The sequence below is a fragment of the Colias philodice genome, chromosome 9 (assembly GCF_061535455.1).
Source record: "Colias philodice isolate Cphi_HAF_F1 chromosome 9, ilColPhil1 Martin Lab GWU primary, whole genome shotgun sequence".
In the NCBI taxonomy this organism is placed as follows: domain Eukaryota; kingdom Metazoa; phylum Arthropoda; class Insecta; order Lepidoptera; family Pieridae; genus Colias; species Colias philodice.
Window position 1 is genome coordinate 96,513 of NC_143094.1, and position 19,576 is coordinate 116,088.

The window sequence follows — 19,576 nt, forward strand, 5'->3', positions numbered from 1 at the left end:
TTTAGTCTACAAAAAAGTCTGGATCACTTTTACCCTAAAGTTGATAGTTTTATGCAAGCGAAGTTACCACCTAGATCCGTCAGCATTTTGTGTTTTTATGGTCAGCGCTGGGCGTATGTCAATTTGTTAGAGGTAAATAATTGCACATAGGTATTTGACTGATTTTCAAAAAATGAAAGTTTTTCGTTTTTTGATCGCATTTTTTCTGTGTCGACTGATGACTTTCCAGTGTGAATGTTCTTCCGGATATTAGGTTTTTAGATATGGTTAGGTACCTTCCAGGTCAGAGCCAGCCAGGGGCAGGGTGGGGCAAGCGCCTGGCTCGCTGCCCCACCGTGGCTACGCCCATGAGGATATATTTATTTATTTAATTATTTATATTTTAGGAGAATCTACAGCTGTATTCTTAAAAAGTAGTCACATAATATAATAATCACAATAAGCCATTTACAGATTCTCACGACTAGAATAACATTAATATGTAACAGTTACAAATGTAAGCGATTACGCACACGAATCAAATGCCTTCGAATTTACTAATACTATTGTAACACTTATTAAATTACATATTAACTCGACCACCAAACTGACGAAAGAACTTATTTGCTAACTGACGCTTAATGGAGTAAGGACTGCTGCAGAATAAGTCAAAATCGAACTGTTTTGATAGCTTGTTAAAGTTATTGCTTACGCGCAGAATAAACGAGTTTTGACGATATTTAGTGCTGACTGCGGAAGTAAAGATAGGAGTATATTTACGAGATAGAATTGAGGGTGTGTATAGTGAAATTTTGGCTAGTAGATCTGGGCTGTCTATTTTGTTGGATGTAATACCTAAAAGTAATAATATATAAGATATCAGCAATCTCCCGGCGATTTGTAAGAGGTAGGAAATGAAATTTGCTGCAGACCTCGAAATAATGCTCAGATTTGTACGGGACATGTAATCGGTAACATAGGAATTTCAAAAACTTCATCTGTATTCGTTCTATTCTAGTTATATATTTATCGTATCTCGGATTCCATATTGGCGACGCATATTCTAAGATGCTGCGTACGTAAGCACAAAATAGAATTTTAAACGTTTTCGCCTTTTTGAAATCAGACGAAATTCTCATTATAAAGCCTAAAGCTTTAGAAGCTTTAGCTAGAAAACAATCGATATGTTTATCAAACATGAGTTTTGGGTCATGTATAACTCCTAAATCTCTTATGTCAGGGCTAGTTCCAAGATCTTGATTTTTTATTCGATAGTTGAAACGTAGTGTTTGTTTTTTACGACTGAATGAGACAACTGTGCATTTACTAGGATTGAGATCTAATTTATTTTGAGAACAATAGAAGTCTATATTATTAAGGTCCTCTTGAAACATAGCAGCATCAGCAGAAGAATCAATAGTATAATCAATAATATAAATATAGTAATAGGATTTTTTACGTGCATTTTTTCTTGAATATAAGATATCCGCAGTTTCCATAGAAGTCGAACCTCTTCCTCGTAAATTCTTTGCTATGACTTTGTTCATATTGTAATTAAACGAATTATGAAGTTTCTAACTGCGAACTGCTTGCCCCACCGTGGCTACGCCCATGAGGATATATAAATATAGTACAAGGATTTTTTACGTGCATTTTTTCTTGAATATAAGATATCCGCAGTTTCCATAGAAGTCGAACCTCTTCGTCGTAAATTCTTTGCTATGACTTTGTTCATATTGTAATTAAACGAATTATGAAGTTTCTAACTGCGAATAATAAAATTTTCGTCAGCGGCCGCCGTCTTCACATATAAACACAGCGCTTGCAGCGCCTCTATGGCCACGACATATACATTTGGCATTCAGTAAGAAATATTATACAATGAATTGACGCTGAAATGAAAAAATCAAAGACACTCTTAATTATTATAGTTAGTGGGATGAGAAAGAAACTAGTGCTTTTGCCGTAGTAACCATTTATGTTTTTTTTTTTTAATTAATGAGAATTCCCTAATAACATTATCAAGAAGTTGAAAAGAAAAAAAAATATTTATGCTTGTGCATTCATGCATAATAAATAAAATAAATAAATGCATTTTCATATAATTATTAATTAGCGCATAATTAATTATTGCACATTTTTTTTCTATTGACAAATTGTTTATCCGTCTATATAGTAAACCACGATTATTTCCAATTTTTAACTACATATGATGTTTGTTTTATAATTATTGTATTATTTCCTCTTTAAAGATCTTTACTTATATGTATTCAAGAGTGCCGAAAAAGAGTGGTCGGGCAGACTTAAAATAGGAACAAATATTAATATTATACGAATAGAAATAAAAAAATAATGGATATCATTATTAAAAGTTCACGACTTAAATGTGACCTCAACGATAGCTTTATTATCGTAGAGAATAGAAAAAATCATGCGATAGTTAAAATTCGAACGAAGGTCTAGGAACGATACGCGGTGAGTGAAAGATGAGATCGAAATAGTCGAATACGATACAATGATACGAGTCGCTCTTTCAGGTGTGGGTGTGCGACGGAGACTCGTCCGAGAGGATGCCGGTGAGTAGCGCTCCCTCCGTCCGTGAGCTTCCCAGTCGGCCGCCGCTAACCGCTAACCGCTCCCTTCGCAGGTGTGGGGCCCGCCCACGCCGCCCTCCAGCGACGGCGACGTGTACTGCGACCGCTGGGCGCGCGCGCTGTACCGCCGCGGCGCCGCGCCCGACGCGCTGCTGCCGCCCGTGCGCTGGCGCGACCCGCGCGCCGCCCGCTCGCCGCGCCGCGCCCGCCCCGCGCGCGCCGCGCCCGCGCCGCCCTCGCTGTTCGAGCGCGCCGGCGCGCGGCCGCGGCCCCGCGCGCGCCCGCCCGCCGCGCCGCGCGAGCCCGCCGCGCCGCCGCCCGACTGGGCCGCGTGCGAGGACGCCGCGCTGCGCCGCGCGCTGCGCCTGCAGCGCCTGCCCGCCGAGCCGCCCGCCGCGCGCGCGCCCAACTGGGAGTGGCTCGCCGAGCTCGTCAACGAGGTGGCGCGCGCCTACCGCTCGCCGCGCGCCTGCCGCGACCGCCACGACGCGCTGGCCGACCCGGAGCGCGCGCGCCGCAAGCACCGCAAGCCGCCGCCGGCGCGCCGCCGCCCCGACGACGAGGCGCCGCGCCCGCCCACGCAGCGCCTGGACGCGATGCGCGACGCGGCCGAGCGCCGCCGCGCCGCGCCCAAGCGCCGCCTCGACGACGCCGCGCACCGGAACCCCAAGCACGCGGCGCTGCTGGCGGACCACGGGGTCGATTACGAGACTCCGCCGACCCCCATGGAGGTGGCGACCCGACGGGCCGAAAGAATCGCCAAAGAGAAGTTGAAGGCCGGCGGGGGCCCGGCGACGTCCTCGGCGCCCGCGGCGGGCCCGGCGCCGCAGCGCATCGTGGTGGCGGCGCACGCGACGGGCGCGGCGCCCCCGACGGCGCCCCGGCCCGAGCTGGTGCGGCGCGCGCGGCCGGCGGGCGGCGCCCCGGCGCCCCCGGACCCGCCTCGCCCCGCGGCTCCCCCGCAGCCCACGGCGCAACTGCTGTACCGACAGCAGCCGCTCGCCGGCCGACACCAGCTTAGAATATTACATCACGCGGCTCCTGGCCATCCGCAGGTGTGTTTGAATATTTGTGTGTATTATTCGAATTTCGAATTCTTATGCGAATCTTATACAAATAAAATAAAATTATACATATTATAGTGGAACCAATTTAATAGGTAACATTTGACGTCTATCAATTTTATCTTCGCAGGAAAGTAACCTGCCTAAAAACATCGATTAAAGTGAATTATTCGATATGGACTTGAAACATATTTCAATCGAACTTGAAACATATTTTTTTTTTTATTATTTTTTTTAGAGATAATTTAAAGAACAATAAATACAATTATGTTTTATTATAAACACAACGCATTTATGCATTAATTTATGGTGATCATATATATTCAATTGAAATGCATTCGATTCTAGATATCAGAAGGTTTATTGACATAATATTGTAGCGACCTCAGTTCTTTAAACCAGAAATTGTTTATTATGTTAAGAATGGTTTATTAGTAAAATCAAATCATTAAATTAATTGTATCGCTCATTATAAATATGTAATCGTATTTGAAAAAAGTTAAGCAAATGTGCAGTTCTAACAAAACGAAATAACATATTATTCTTTGGCGTCGTTACTAGGTTACGTTGTTGACATAGAAATCTAAATAAAAAGACACTAGAAGTCGTAATCGCGCGTGACCTTGTCGCCACTCAGGTGACTTTCACACCACCAGTGTGTTCGTCACTGTTCAGTTGCTCTGGAGACGTTTCAGCATTTCCCATTGCGGAAATTCTTCCACAAGTTGTAATATTATACTAATAAAGGAATAATATTTCATCGGTAAATATTTTTTTTAGAAATAATGCCGTTTTTCCTTAAAATTATAGAATATTTACAAGTATTACGAGTGTCACCATAGTAATCGAAATAACAATGAATGACACAGTCGACCATTCTTATTATCACGTTTTTTCGTATTGGAGCAAAAAGATACAAAACGTCTCATATACTTAGGGAGGTTATTATAAAAAAAACCGTAAATTCGTGCGATAGGATACATATTATAAAGCTTAATTTAATATTTAAGTTAGTTTTCACTAAAACCAAGCTGTCCAATAAAAGGCATAGTTTACTTGTGTTTGACGCGTGAGCGTAGAACCGAGGGGTCCTGGGTTCGATTCCTGGTGGAGACGAAGAAAAAAAAATATCTCGGTCTGGCAGGACACAGAAGGCTGATCACCTACTTGTCCCTAAAGAAAATCGATCAGTGAAACAGATGTATGAATAATGCATCTGCCCCTTACCCCACTACGGGGACACGGGACTTCACTTTTACTTGTGTGTACTGTTTAGCTATCGGTTTAAATGCGTTGATTTTGGCGACAGCGGTTTTCATACGAATTATGACATTATAGCACTTCTATGTGTCTTGTTATTTAGATTTCTATGGTTGTTGAATTTTGTTGAACTGTCAAATGTTGCCTATTAAAATGGCTCTACTATAGATTTTAAAATTCGATATTATTGTGCGGTCATTGTAAATACCATATTTTTTGTTTATTGTACATTTGTTTGTTTCAAAATAAATAAAACGAGAAATATGTAACAGAGCGTGGTGAGCAGCGGCGCGACGAGCATCAGCACCGTGGAGGGGCCGAGCGGCGGCGCGGCGGCGCTGCGCACGCTGCAGCTGCAGCAGCTGGCGCTGCGCCGCGCGCGCCCGCAGGTCGTGTTCGCGCACCTGGCGCCCGCGCCCGCGCCCTCGCCGGCGCCCCCGCCCGCGGCGCCCTCGCCCGCGCCCTCGTCGCCCGCGCCGGCGCCCTCGCCCGCGCCCTCCACCGCGCCGCCCGGCCAGCACGATACGCACCACTGATAATAAATACTGTACCATAAAGCGATTGTTTTATTTCAAATTGCTGATTTTCAAAAAATGTAAAGTGCGAAAACAGACCGTCACTGGGTGTTGTGTGTGTGTGTGTGTGAGATGAACATAAACATGTGATGTAAATAACTTTACTTTAAGAAGGCAATTCCTTCATAAATGTTTTACTTCTGTAATAATTGTATATATTTAATGAAAAATAGAATTAATTGTGACACTGATAACAATAAAAGTTTGAGTATTGTTGATTGTTGTATTATTTAGATTTTGAAGTGAAACTTCATTAGGTACGTTGAGAGTAAAATTTGTATTGCCATGGCAATACCGTCACGTCATGGAGTAAGGCGACGATCTTGGTATCTTTGAATCTTACCAAAGAAGTTTCACTTTTGACACGTGTGCTCAGCACACGCTCTTTTTTTCATACTATGCTATTAAAAAGTTAATTTCAATAGGATTACACTTGATGACTTGATGTTAATTATTAAGGCTCTCGCTCATACAGCTATCTCTATATTAAAATATATCTGAAGAAAATTAATCCCCTCCATCTCTTTGCTTATTTCTATTTTTAGTGTTCCGAACCTCAAAAGGAAAAAACGGAACCCTTTTAGGATCACTTTATTGTCCGTCTATCTGTCTGAAAGTTTTTTTTTTTTTTTAATTTTAAGCCAATGCAATGAAAAGATCTTTTTTCTGCAAATTTCGATATTCACACGGGATCTAGACACGCGGCTGCGTGTCAAGCCAAGTTCAAGCGAAGAGAACTGGCGAGCAGCAGCCGTGTGTAATTTTACACAAACCATTTGGAGCCACTTTTCACCCCCTTATAACTCGAAAACTAAACTAAACTTAGGTACTCCAAAAGTAATAATGCGCATAGAAATCTTCCGAATTATCGATTCCGACTATCGTCCGAAGACGATATGTATATAGAGTGGTTAAATGCATAATTTAGTAAAATTATGTGTTTTTTGCTGAAAGAGATTAATATTAATTATTATTATTAGATTTATTTTTAGATTATATTGATTTGTAAGTTACGATCACAGGTTACGATTTTGTTTCGATAATATCTTGTATGTAAATAGCGAGGATAAACCCACGATTGCGAATATATCTTTGTTGGATTGATTTAATTGGAAAATTTTGTAGTACTTTTAAAGTGACTTACTGAAGCTGGTGTAATGGAAGAAAATACGGTTAAAATAACACAAGGTTTATATTGTATAAAATATGGTTTTCAAACACAGGTTTATATTTAAATCGTAGAAATCTAATTGTAAAAATCTCAGTTCAAAAGTATTTACAGTACTGATCATTCCACAATATTATTACAATTACAAAAAAAAATTAAAATAAAACAATCAGAATAAGGGATTATATTTATTTCTGACATTGTAGATACAACTTTCATTTATTCATTATGTTCTTCCTCATTTTCAATTTCCCTACTACTATCACCTGTGTAAATAATCATTTCATTGAAAAATTCACCTTTAAAAACTAAACCGAGAAGGATACATGTAATAGCAGCTCTATATAATTTAACACAGAGAGAACACGTGCAGTCACCACCAATATATCCAGGATCCTTCGCCCATTTTTGCAAGTGATTACCTACTATCAAGCTAATTTTCCGTGAGTAGCTTTATTTTGATGAGACGCCCAATAATTTCATGTACGAAACTCGATTGTAGCTTACAGAGGTAACAAAGATAAAAATTTTTGATTTGATGGTTCTCAAATATTTATCTGTTTTATACTAAGTAGTGATTTATGAGTGTTTAGTTTTAAGTTCAGTATAATGGAAGAAGGCTTCGTCGAAGGTCGAAATGATTTAATTTCCGCAATATTAATAGTTTCTTTAGGCGCGTTGAGAGTAAAATCGATCGTCAAGATCGTGTCATGGCAATACCGTCACGTCATGGAGTAAGGCGACGATTCTTCTACGACGATCTTTGCATCTTGCCAAAGAAGTTTTACTTCTGACACGTGTGCTCGGGACACACGCTTTTTCAAACTTTGCCCTTTTTATCTGGAACGGCTGGACCGATTTTGATAGGACTTTCACTGAAAGATAGTAGATGTAACCAAGCAAGAATCCAGATACTGAACTTAGACAATAGCCTGAAAAGTATTTCAACACGCTTTTATAAGCTTTACCTGTATTTTTGTATGCTACCGACTCCTTTATACTCGATTTTGACCCAATTTAAACGGACAGTCAAAAGACAATATTATTAAAGTGTATTGCGTCTTTTTTTAACTATGTACTTATAAATAAATAAATAAATTCTTTATTTGACAACAAAAAATATACATGTACATGCAATTATAGGATAACTTACATATAAGTAAAACATAGACCGTAGCTGTAGGTACAATTAATTGCAATATTTGAACAATGTCTCCTATACTAGGAAATGTCCTGTGTTACAGGAGACATTTATCCATCCATTTATGTTATTATATTAATTTTATGCTGATATTCGCAGAGGAATATTAGATTTACAGGAAAGACTCATTTACGCGGTTGAAACCACGTGACGCAACTAGTATGAGAATCCTTAGTAATTATTTTTTACTGAACTAGTTAACTCGGTTTCAACCCGCGTGCAAAAGCTAGTATAATTTCTGTACTTTATAATCATACTAGATTTCCGCCCGCGGCTTCGCCCGCGTTTTCAAAGGAAATCCCGCATAGTTCCCGTTCCCGTGGGATTTCCGGGATAAAACCTACCCTATGCGTTAATCCAAGTTACCTTCTATATGTGTGCTAAATTTCATTGTAATCGGTTCAGTTGTATTTGCGTGAATGAGTAACAAACACACACACACATCCCCACAAACTCGCATTTATAATATTAGTAGGATTAAAACTGCTTTTTACATTATCTCCCTGATTATTTTTTTTAATTTATCTATCAAATTAAAATCTTAATTAAATAAATAATAATATTACCTTCACAATCACCTAACAACGGTTTAGAGCAATTACTCCAGTCAGTCAAGACAATCAATTCACAATAATTCCAAAAGTTTTCAAACTACGGTCAAGTGAATGGTACGGACGGTACGGAGTACGGACGGTAACGGACGACAATAAATCTCATTTTGCAACCTTGTCCGCAGTCCGGAACAATGTTAAAATTGCAATTAAATTATTTTTTTTGCTGTATGATCGTGGAAAAAATTCCATATTATGTATTTAATTTGCAACCAATCTAAGTGTACGGAACTTATGGATTTTTGCTGACTTATAGACATTTTTGCGGCAAAGAGAAATTTTCCTCACGTATAGAAATTTTCCTGGCGTAAAGAAATTTTCCTTGTTTATAGAAATTTTCCTTATAGAAATTTTCCAGCTTATAGAAATTTTCCCGACGTATGAAAATTTTCCTGACTTATAGAAATTTTTCCTGTCTTATCGTAATTTTCCCGACTTATGGATTTTTCCTGTCGTATAGAAATTTCCCTGACGTATAGGAATTTTCCTGACGTATAGAAATTTTCCTGGCTTATAAACATTTTCCTGACATACAAATTTTCCTAGCTTATAGAAATTTTCCTTTCTTATAGAAATTTTCCAGCTTATAGAAAATTTCCCGACGTATGGAAATTTTCCTGACAGAAATTTTTCCCGACTTATGGATTTTTCCTGACGTATAGAAATTTTCCTGACTTTGACTTATACAAATTTTCCTTATCTATATAATTTTGCGGCAAAGGGAAATTTTCCTCACGTATAGAAATTTTCCTCTCTTATGAAAATTTTCCTGACAGAAATTTTTCCTGACTTATCGTAATTTGCCGACAGATTTTTCCTGACGTATAGAAATTTTCCTGACTTATACAAATTTTCCTTATCTATATAATTATGCGGCAAAGGGAAATTTTCCTCACGTATAGAAATTTTCCTTGTTTATAGAAATTTTCCTGTCTTATGGAAATTTTCCAGCTTATAGAAATTTTTCCGACTTATGGATTTTTCCTGGCGTATACAAATTTTCCTCGCGTATAGAAATTTTCCTGTCTTATAGAAATATTCCGGACTTATGGAAATTTTCCTGGCGAATAGAAATTTTCCTGGCTTATAAACATTTGCCTGACTTATAGAAATTTTCCTTTTTTTTAAATTCGCCCGCTTCTAGAAAATTTCCCGACGTATGGAAATTTTCCTGACTTATCGAAATTTTCCGGACTTATGGCGTAAATTTTCCTGGCGTATAAACATTTTCCTGACTTCTACAAATTTTCCAGGCTTATAGAAATTTTCCTCATGTATAGAAATTTTCCTTGTTTATAGAAATTTTCCTTTCTTATAGAAATTTTCCAGCTTATAGAAATTTTCCCGACTTATGGATTTTTCCTGGCGTATAGAAATTTTCCTGACTTATAGAAATTTTCCTGACGTATAGAAATTTTCCTTTCTTATGGAAATTTTCCAGCTTATCAAAATTTTCCCGACTTATGGAAATTTTCCTGACTTATAGTAATTTTTCCTGACTTATCGTAATTTTTCTGTCAATCGATTGGAAATTTTTACGACAGATTAAAGTAAACCACCCACGTATTCCCACCCACATCCCGTACGCTATGCTCTCTATCCACAGGCCGCGCGTGCGCAGAATGGCTCAGTATCTGCATAGCTAGCGAACGTATAAACTCGCCCGGTCGTTGGGCGTGGTACCTACATATTTCGCAATAAAAGGTAGCCTATGTCCTTTCTCGGGTATTAAAATATCTCCATACCTAATTTCATGCAAATTGGTTTAGGCGTGATTGAGTAACAGACAGACAGACAGAGTTACTTTCGCATTTATAATATTAGTATGGATATTATTCTGGTTAATAATATAAGGTGCATGTGCATCTCTCAAAATCCGGTTAGTGGGGTGAACCGATTCCATTTTTCCTTATTAGTAGGTAGGTATATTAACAGCTATTTGGTACACGAAAAGAAGAAGTTATGGATTTTTTTATTTAATTCCAGAAAATGTACACCATGTGACAGTTTTTTCATTCCTGTTGTTACAAATATTTACTTTTTGCCAATTTTTTTTCTCTTACGTCATCCCGAATAGTGCTTTATGTAACTTGTGATCCTAAACCCAGTGCCGATCACTCCAACTTGTAGGAAAATGTCATTTTATATAGTACCAAGTTTTCAAAATTAATTTTTCGCACTACTTCAACTGATCGTCCTGAAAAAAAAATGTACTACTCCAGTTTGGCAAGTAGCTTTAAAAGTTAGCGCATTTAATAAGGATTCTAACGCGGTATAACACTTACTCCATTATATCTTAGATCGGCCATAAAAAATTTTTTTGTTAAAAAAAGTCTGTTTTTAACAATTTCTTTGAAATTACAAAAAACGATTCTAGTGTACCCAAAGCGTTCCTAATGACCACAGCGTGGTTTAAATAAGATGGAGAGAGACGTTCCATAAAGTGTAAGCGAGACAGATAGTGACGCTTATGCCATACTGACGAAAATAAGTGAACTAGAGTAAAATAAAGACAGTTTCTTTTTTATGATTAAATTTATTACTTTTTTTTTACAAAATATGTTCAAATTTCCGTTCTTCAGCTGCAATACAAGCTCGACATCTCCTTAAAAAGATCGTGAAATCAGGCGGCCAAATCTTCCATTATTTACAAATTCTACTACTTCCGCTATTCTCTGTCTAAGCTCTTCTACATTTTCAATTGACTTGGAATAAACTTTTTCCTTTACTGCTCCCCAGGAAAAAAAATCTAGAGGATTTAAATCGGGTTAAATCGGGCGGGGCACGAAATTGTACCAGCCCGCCCTATCCATCTGTCTGGATATTCCTCAATAAGGTGTTCTCGAACTAAGTGGCTGTAATGCTTATCTGTCTCGTTCACTTATTTGCGTCCGTATGTCATAAGTAGTCTATCTGTCTCGCTCACACTTTATGGAATGTCTCTCTCCATCTTATTTAAACCACGCTGTGGTCATTAGGAACGCTTTGGGTACACTAGAATAGTTTTTTGGAATTTCAAAGAAATTGTTAACTGGACACACATAATATAACAATGACTACACAATTATACAAAAGTGTTTAAATAATATATTTTTCGCATATTTTACTTTTTTATAAAGTCATTTATTAACGCGTAATTTTTAATCTTTTGCCTTTAGATAGATCCATCAGACATAATTTTTTTATTGCAAGACGTTTTTTTCGTTGTTAAATAGGTGCCATACGCAATTTTTTATTTACATTTATAAGTGAAATTACATCAACATGAGTCCGCTTAAAAGGTACCTAAGTCATAACTTTATTACTTTATATTATATTATCCCTTTTTAATACTTATATTAAATAATTAGTAACCTAATATTTTTAATAGATGGTTTCATATTTATTACACTTTTGGGTATTAACTAATATGAATTTGATGATATTTGGTTTTTATCAAGTTTATTATAGTTTATTACATTAACGTCCTATTTGAGGTTCGTTGGGAAAAGGAGGCACCATGGTAGATTGTTGCAAAAAAATTGTAAATAGTCAAATGAATATAAGTATAAGGGAAATCACTGTGTTTAGGTAACACAGTGATTACTTATCCTTCACGGGGACTCATGTTGATGGAATTTCACTTATTTCGATGACATTTTAATTATTTTGAAATAAAAAATTGCGTATGGCACCTATTTAACAACGAAAAAAACGTCTTGCAATAAAAAGAATTATGTCTCATGGATCTATCTAAAGGCAAAAGATTAAAAATTACGCGTTAAAAAACGACTTTAAATTAAGGATATTTTCCTGTGCAGATAAGATGCGCACTAAACGCAACCACTGCGACCAGCCAGACAGCCCGGGCTGAGGGCTCAAAGAACCAACTATACTAAAATGCTCTCTTGTCAACGTCGCTACTTCCTATACGAGTGTGTATTATTATTATATTACGTAATATATGTTTATTAATTGCTTATGTTTGTTGATATTTTTTATTTTTAATAAAAAATTCACAATAGAACATTTTTGTTTTGACGCGGTTTGATTTACATGCTAGTGTTGACTTAAGGACCAAAGTGTACTATGTCTTCATTCTGGGTAGTGGGTAGCACTCGGTCCAACTTCCATACAAAGACTGGCAATGTCCTTTTTCTAGACATTTTAAATTTTAAATATGGAACTCGTCACCCGCCGCGTAATTGTCGCGCACTTGTCGCGGCACAAGATGCTTATTCGCTCAAAGAATACTTGGCTAGTTTTTAGAACCTCACAAATAATAACGTTCAATAACATCAATTTAAGAAGAAAATATATAAAGTATATATATAATAGTAAGTATATAATATATAATATAAATAGTAGGTAAAAACTAGCCTGATAAAATTATGGGGTTCAATAGGTCATTAGTTTATTTATTTTTATTTATTTTGTACATACATAGATTCCTTACAGCTATTTGTATTACAATATTTATGTTTATTTATTTTTATTTATTTTGTACATACATAGATTCCTTACAGCTATTTGTATTACAATATTTATAATTAGTTGTTTGCTTTGTGAAAATAATTCTATTATTCAAATTAAAAAAGTCATATTTTTGAATAAACGTTCTAAGTATAAGGGAAAATAAAACAATTGAGCTTTCAGTTCACCTAAGAATTTAATACATCTTTGTAAATATATTTCTGGACTGTCTACAGAACTTGGCACAAATTTAGATCTCAATTCTTTTTCGGTAATTAAGTCGACGATTGAACTTCGCTCCCATTTTTTTTTCATTTATATTTTTGGTGGGATAGGTATATTATCATCACGCTAAGACCAATAGGATTTCATTGTAAAAAATGTTCAAAAATGTTAAATTTTACTTGCTTCTTTATTTTTCACGGTTAAACTAAAAAAAAAGAAAGTTATACAATATTCAATTTGCTATCAATAAATGTCTTTGAATTTTCTGTAGCATAATTCTCAGCGTAGGAGATAAAGCGAGCTTTGCAGCGTGGTGAACCCACTAAGTTCAAGTTAAGCTACTAAGGGCATAATATGTAGGGGACATAATAAATAAATTGTGTCCTGAGTCCTCTGAGAAACGCAACCTTCAAAGTAACTTTTCCATGGACTTATTGAATGCAATTAGTTTGTAATTCTTTTGGTACGTTTACGGTTTAACCATGTTATCACATATAATATATTAATACTAGCTTTACGCCCTCGGCTTCGCCCGCGTTTTCAAAGAAAAACCCGTTCCCGTAGGATTTCCGGGATAAAACCTATCCTATGTCCTTTCTCGGGTATCAAAATATCTCTATACCAAATTTCATGCAAATTGGTTCAGTAGTTAAGGCGTGATTGAGTAACAGACAGACAAGAGTTACTTTCGCATTTATAATATTAGTATGGATGTAGGTATTTAGGCTCTTTTGTTTGCTCTTAAAGGGTCCAACTCCAATTACTCTTAATTAAAGAAGTTAGTACTTTGTATTTTGTGCTAGTGCACTATCTTATATATAAAATTCTCGTGTCACAATGTTAGTCTGCATACTCCTCCGAAACGGGTGGACCGATTCTCATGAAATTTTCTGTGCATATCGGGTAAGTCTGAGAATCGGCCAACATCTATTTTTCATATGTACCACGGGCGAAGCCGGGGCGGACCGCTAGTAAGTATATAATGTTCTGTGACCATAATAGCACAGATAAATATAGGTATTAATACTATACTAGTATATGACTATTGACTAGTATGTACTATTAAGACGAGGCTCCCTAACATAATTTCTGGCACTGAGAGACCTGTTATAACGGTACTAGACGCTAACACAGCCGTAATAAAGTTGAATATCGCGTGTGCTCTTTGATCGCGTTCGAGCTCGAAAAGTACCTAAGTCTCAATTCTTTAATATTTCGTTTATAACTAAAGTAATAATAAAATTGATCTAGAGAAAAAATATCTTGCGATTCGATAGTAAACTCTATTTTCTTACTGTTAACATTTATTTTAGACATAAAGTCCAAGTAATAATCTTTAAAAAAATTTAATAATCCTTAAAAAAGGCATAATATTTGAATAAAAAATGAATCGAGCGAAAACGTTACAATTACGTAACTATCTTGTACATCGAAAGAAAAAGACCCATAAATCATATACGAGTTCCATTTTGATTGTAGGTATGTGTGCCTGTTTCAGAATATTAATGCAAATTCACATAAAATTTAGGGAGCCTCCCCTTAAATAGTACGGTCTTATAGTATAGTATAATTTTTAATTATGAAAACGTGTCCTTTTCGGTTGATCGGTTACGGGTTACATTGTACACACTACTGTCAAAACATACTTGTTCTCGGTTACTCCAATCGTTCTTCAATAATTCTTGATCCCAATTCACGATTGCCGCTGCCGGTTCCCGCTGCCGTTGCCGGCTTCGTTTACGATTACGGAATACGGCAGACGTGAGACGGCTGTCGGCTGCCGGCTGCGTTAGTTACTCTCGGGCTGCCGTAGAGAGAGGTTGCGTCGCGTCGCTAATAACTTTGTCCTCACGTGTTCACTACTCGATCGAATAACTAATATGTTCAGTTTTTTAAATCGACTTTTTAATAAAAGATTAAAGTGTCCTATGATTGTGTGTGTTTTTCGCGGGAGTTGTGTGTAGACAGCTAGCGGAAAGGATAACGATGTGTTAAAACATGACAAGGTTTTTGTGGAGTGAAAGCGGTCAGTGAACGAACACAATGTTTCCGGCGGTGGTAGCGTTACTACTGCTGCTGGGATGGTCGGGGTCGGAGAGCGCGCGGCCGGCGCCCGTTGACGTGCCGCGCTGCTGCGCCGCGAACCACTCGCTGCCGGCCGAGCTGCTGCGCGCCGCGGCGCTGGACGCAGCCGCCGTGCCTGCGGCTTGCGCGCCGCAGGCCAACCCCACGGCCTGGGCGCCGCTCGTGTACGCGCCAGCGCGCAGCGTCTTCCTGGATCGCGGCCGGCTGCCATCGCACTGGCGCGTCGCCGATTCCGCCGTGCCGGCTTGCCCAGAACTTCGTGTGGTCTTCGAGCACGCGGCCTCTTACGCGTTGCTGGCGAACAACGGATCATTATTACTTAGAGGAGCGACGGCCGCCCTGCCGCCGTCCCGGTACTGCGCCGACACGGGGGCCGCCCTGATTTGCGCTGAAGACATGGGCGGTCGCGGGCTTTCGAAGTGTTGCGCCGAAGGCCGCGCGTTTGACGGGTCGCGGTGCGTGGAGGATTTGGAGCGCGCCGCTGAGGCGCTGAGGGAGCTGCAAGCGCTGGCCAACGGCAGCACGGTGAGCGCCGGGTGGCCGTCGTGCGCGGAGGGCTCGCGCTACTCGGTGGCGGGCCCGCTGAGTGCGGCGCGGCTGCTGGCGGACGGCGCGCTCGAGCTGGAGGCGGGCGGCGCGCGGCTGGCGGCGGGCGCCTGGTGCGGTGAGGCGGTGGCGGGCGAGAGCGGCGCCCGTGTGCTGGCGTGCGAGGCAGCGGCGCGCGCGGAGCGGCCCGCGCTGAGCACGCGGCACGCGCTGTACGGCGCGGGGCTGGCGGTGGGCGCCGCCTTCCTGGCCGCGACGCTGGCGGCGGGCTTCGCGCTGCCGGCTGCGCACCATGCGCTGCACTGGCGCTGCCAGACCTATTATGTGGCGGCGCTGATGCTGGGCGACGTCCTGCTGGCCGCTACGCAGCTGGCGGGAGACACGGTGCCTCCCACGCTTTGCCGTACCCTCGGTGAGCCTCGGATGTGCAGCTAGTGATTTATTTTCTAGTGACGTGATTACTGATGTGACTTTTTTCTGTTCATGTGCGGTCGCTGAGCAGCCGTGTGTATGCACTTCCTGTTTCTGTCGGCTTTCTTCTGGCTCAACACGATGTGCTTTAACATTTGGTGGACATTCCGGTAAGTTCACAGTTCAAATTGATTCACATAATATTGCATCAAGTAATTAATGCAAAATTAATGTAAACAAAAGTGCCAAAAACTGGAAAGGAATTAGGTAGGTAGCTACCTTTTCGATATTCCGCGCGCGTGAATGAGTTTTTCCTTTTAATCTTTATGTGCCTGTGGCCTAAGTGACTCTTTATAATAACAGCTAATTACTATTATACATATTATTACTTTCCGCTAGCAAAATAGGTATGTTACATTTATGTCATTACAATAAATGTTATACCTATGTGCTATATCGGTAGATATGTTCAATTAGCGATAAATAGGTATATTCTATTAGTCCATGAAATAGGTAAGTAGGTAATGTATAAATATTACATAAATAACCAATTCGTTGCTTGAGTTCAATTCCTCATTTCGATTCCTTTTAGGCTCTATTATACGTATAAAGAGGATATTACGCTCGTACAAATTGCGCATTGGTAAAATTTCATCATAAGGAATTGAACAGACGATGATTCTGATCTGATATCAAGTAAACGTTATTCTTAATCCACATAGCCATTAAACACTTCACAAACAAACATTCAACAACCTGTTTACTTTTCTTAAAATGTTTATTTATTTAGAGGGATTTTGACAACAATTTACAATGTAACCCCGCCCCGGTAGAAACAAATGACATGATAGGTACCTATTTAATGTATACCTACTTTTATTTATGAAAATAGTCAGTAGTGAATATCTATTAAGAGTGCCCGTATAAATAAAGCAAAATTACCAATCTTCTATTAGATGATACGAGTAATATTCAAGACAAAAAATAAAATATATATATCAAACTAGATGATATTTTCGAGGATTCTAAATTCTAATATAAAAATATAATAGAAAAATATTAAAACACCAAAAAAGTGCAAAAAAGTGTTTTATCGTGATAATACCAAAACTAAAAGTTATTTTAAAAAATGCCTTGTCAAAACCCTCGCAAATGTTTTAATATAGGTACCACCTAGTTAATTTATGAAAAAACAAATCATACCTAATAGGTAAACCATGTCAAGTAGAAATCGTAAAAGTGTAAAAATTAGAGGTAACTTCGTGATTTTTTTTATGGATTCAATTTATATGTTTTTGATCAAACAGAATCCTTGAAAATATCATCTAGTTTGATATATTCCATCGTGCACACCAAATCCTAAACCGGATGACAACCCCGCTACTTTTCAAGTTATATTATTCGAAAATATGGAAATATCCTTTTACATATTGTATTTACCCGCTTCACTCAATTTATAGAATAAACGTACGTATACGTATACGAATAAACGTTCCTACTACGACGCGCGACGTTATTACGTAAAAATATCGTCCGTAAATCGGAAGTAGGACAACCATGACATTTTTTAAATTCAAATTGTCGTTGTGTGTTTTAAGCGGGGTCTGGGGGGCCTTTTAAGCCCGGGGTCCTGGGCTGCAGCCCATAAAGCCCATGGGTAGATCCGGCCCTGCAGCTGCGTAATAACTACCTAATATCTCACTATCCACTCCATCCTATCTATACATAAACAAAAATACATAATAAAGATACACAAATAGACCTACAGTTTCATTTTTTAAATAATAATTGAAGTATTATACTTAAATCTTAATACATCGTTATTGTATGTGCCAAAACAAAAACATTAATAGACACCTTAAGAATATTTATATTTTAAACCTTAAAATAATATCTGATACATTAACTACAAGCTATATTCTACGGATGGAATATTGTGTGTCGGCGCAGGGACTTCCGGCCGACGTCGCTGGAGCGCGGGCAGGAGGCGTGCCGGCTGCGCGTGTACATGGTGTACGCGTGGGGCGGGCCGCTGCTGCTGGCCGGCGCCGCCGCGCTGCTGGACCGCCTGCCGCCCGGCGCCGCGCCCGCGCTGCTGCGCCCGCGCTTCGCCGTGCAGCGCTGCTGGTTCTACGGCGACATGGAGATCCTCGTCTACTTCTTCGGGCCCGTGGCCGTGCTGCTGCTCGTCAACCTCGCCCTCTTCGTGTCCACCACGCGCCAGCTCACCTGCGGCCTCTGGCGCCGCGACGAAGTCAAGTCCACATCCGAAAGGTGAGCCCGACGCCCCGACCGCTACCCCTGTCACCGTCACTCTCCAGGGAGATGCTGTGCGACCATTTCGGCGGGGGTAAGCCGCATTCGATAGTTCTCATTGAAGAATAAATAATAGGAAAATCGAATTTTTTATTTATAGTTATTATACTTTTTTTGGGGACTATGGGGGGTAAACGAGCTTCGAATATTATGTTGGCGTCTATTCGACGTGAAATTCAGTAAGTAACGAAATGTTCTCGTGCAGGGCGGCGTTGGGACGCGTGTGCGCGAAGCTGGTGGTGGTGATGGGCGTGACGTGGGGCGCGGACGTGGTGTCGTGGGCCGCCGGCGGGCCCGAGTACGTGTGGTACGCGACGGACCTGCTGAACGCGCTGCAGGGCGTGTTCATCTTCCTGGTGGTGGGCTGCCAGCCGCACGCGTGGGCGGCGCTGAAGCGCGCGGCGGCCGCGTGGTGCGCGCGCGCGCCGCACGCCGCCGCGCACTCGTCCTCGCACCTGCCCTCGTGCGGCGAGTCGCTCACGCACACCACGGCGGCCGCCCCGGCCCCCGCGCCCGCGCCCGCGCCCGCCCCCACGCGCCTGCCCATGGAGACCGTCTGCTGATGGACGCGATCTCCCCGAGACCAGTATTAATTACCCTACGAGATCACGTAGACGATTACTTTTGTATGACTGTCCGAAACGAGGCTCTGTATATACGTATTTTTAGTTAGGTATACACGTGTTTGTATATGTATGTATGAATGAGTTAATTTATATTGTGAAATTGACGATACGTCGCACGTGAACGTCTTGCCGTTCGATTGGCTGTTGAATAAATATTTGTGAGATTCGTTACGATCGTTTCCTTTAACCCCATCACCCCTAAATCCCAACCCACGGTAACTCCGCAACGCCGCACACACGGCGCGCGCGTTTAAATCTTTTGTGTCGAAAGACGCTTTCTCTTTCACTTAGTCGATTGGCACGATTAAGTCATACATATAACTTATATCTGATATTGCATAAGCCAAGGTGAATTTATCCCAAATGAGGAAAGAAAGATGTGTTTGGGACATCAGACATGTGGAAAAGCTCAAATACGTGGTAATTTAAGGTCATGCTTAAAATATTTGGTTCAGTTCAATAC

The 19,576-nt window shown here is 40.2% G+C and overlaps 2 protein-coding genes across 2 annotated transcripts in view; both read left to right on the plus strand.

Annotated features, from left to right (window-relative positions):
• The window catches only part of dom (domino helicase), a 41,360-nt gene extending 35,927 nt beyond the window's left edge, over positions 1-5,433 (plus strand). Inside the window, exons 12-14 of the mRNA XM_089698558.1 lie at positions 2,517-2,555; positions 2,627-3,628; positions 5,170-5,433. Coding sequence (XP_089554684.1) covers positions 2,517-2,555; positions 2,627-3,628; positions 5,170-5,433 — 1,305 coding nt within the window. The remainder of the gene's footprint in view (positions 1-2,516; positions 2,556-2,626; positions 3,629-5,169) is intronic.
• A 9,448-nt stretch (positions 5,434-14,881) lies between these two features.
• Positions 14,882-19,282, plus strand: mthl1 (adhesion G-protein coupled receptor methuselah-like 1). Its single transcript, XM_089698775.1, has 4 exons — positions 14,882-16,172; positions 16,263-16,341; positions 18,122-18,445; positions 18,693-19,282. Exons 1-4 carry the CDS (start codon positions 15,173-15,175, stop codon positions 19,048-19,050), a joined length of 1,761 nt encoding a protein of 586 aa, XP_089554901.1. The 5' UTR covers positions 14,882-15,172; the 3' UTR covers positions 19,051-19,282.
• The last annotated feature ends 294 nt before the right edge of the window (positions 19,283-19,576 follow it).

Excerpts from the sequence above, each read along its gene's own strand:
- mthl1 (XM_089698775.1), top strand. The coding sequence starts at position 15,173 with ATGTTTCCGGCGGTGGTAGCGTTACTACTGCTGCTGGGATGGTCGGGG. Across the intron at positions 16,173-16,262 it reads CACGCTTTGCCGTACCCTCG|CCGTGTGTATGCACTTCCTG; the intron begins GTGAGCCTCGGA and ends GTCGCTGAGCAG. Across the intron at positions 16,342-18,121 it reads AACATTTGGTGGACATTCCG|GGACTTCCGGCCGACGTCGC; the intron begins GTAAGTTCACAG and ends GTGTCGGCGCAG.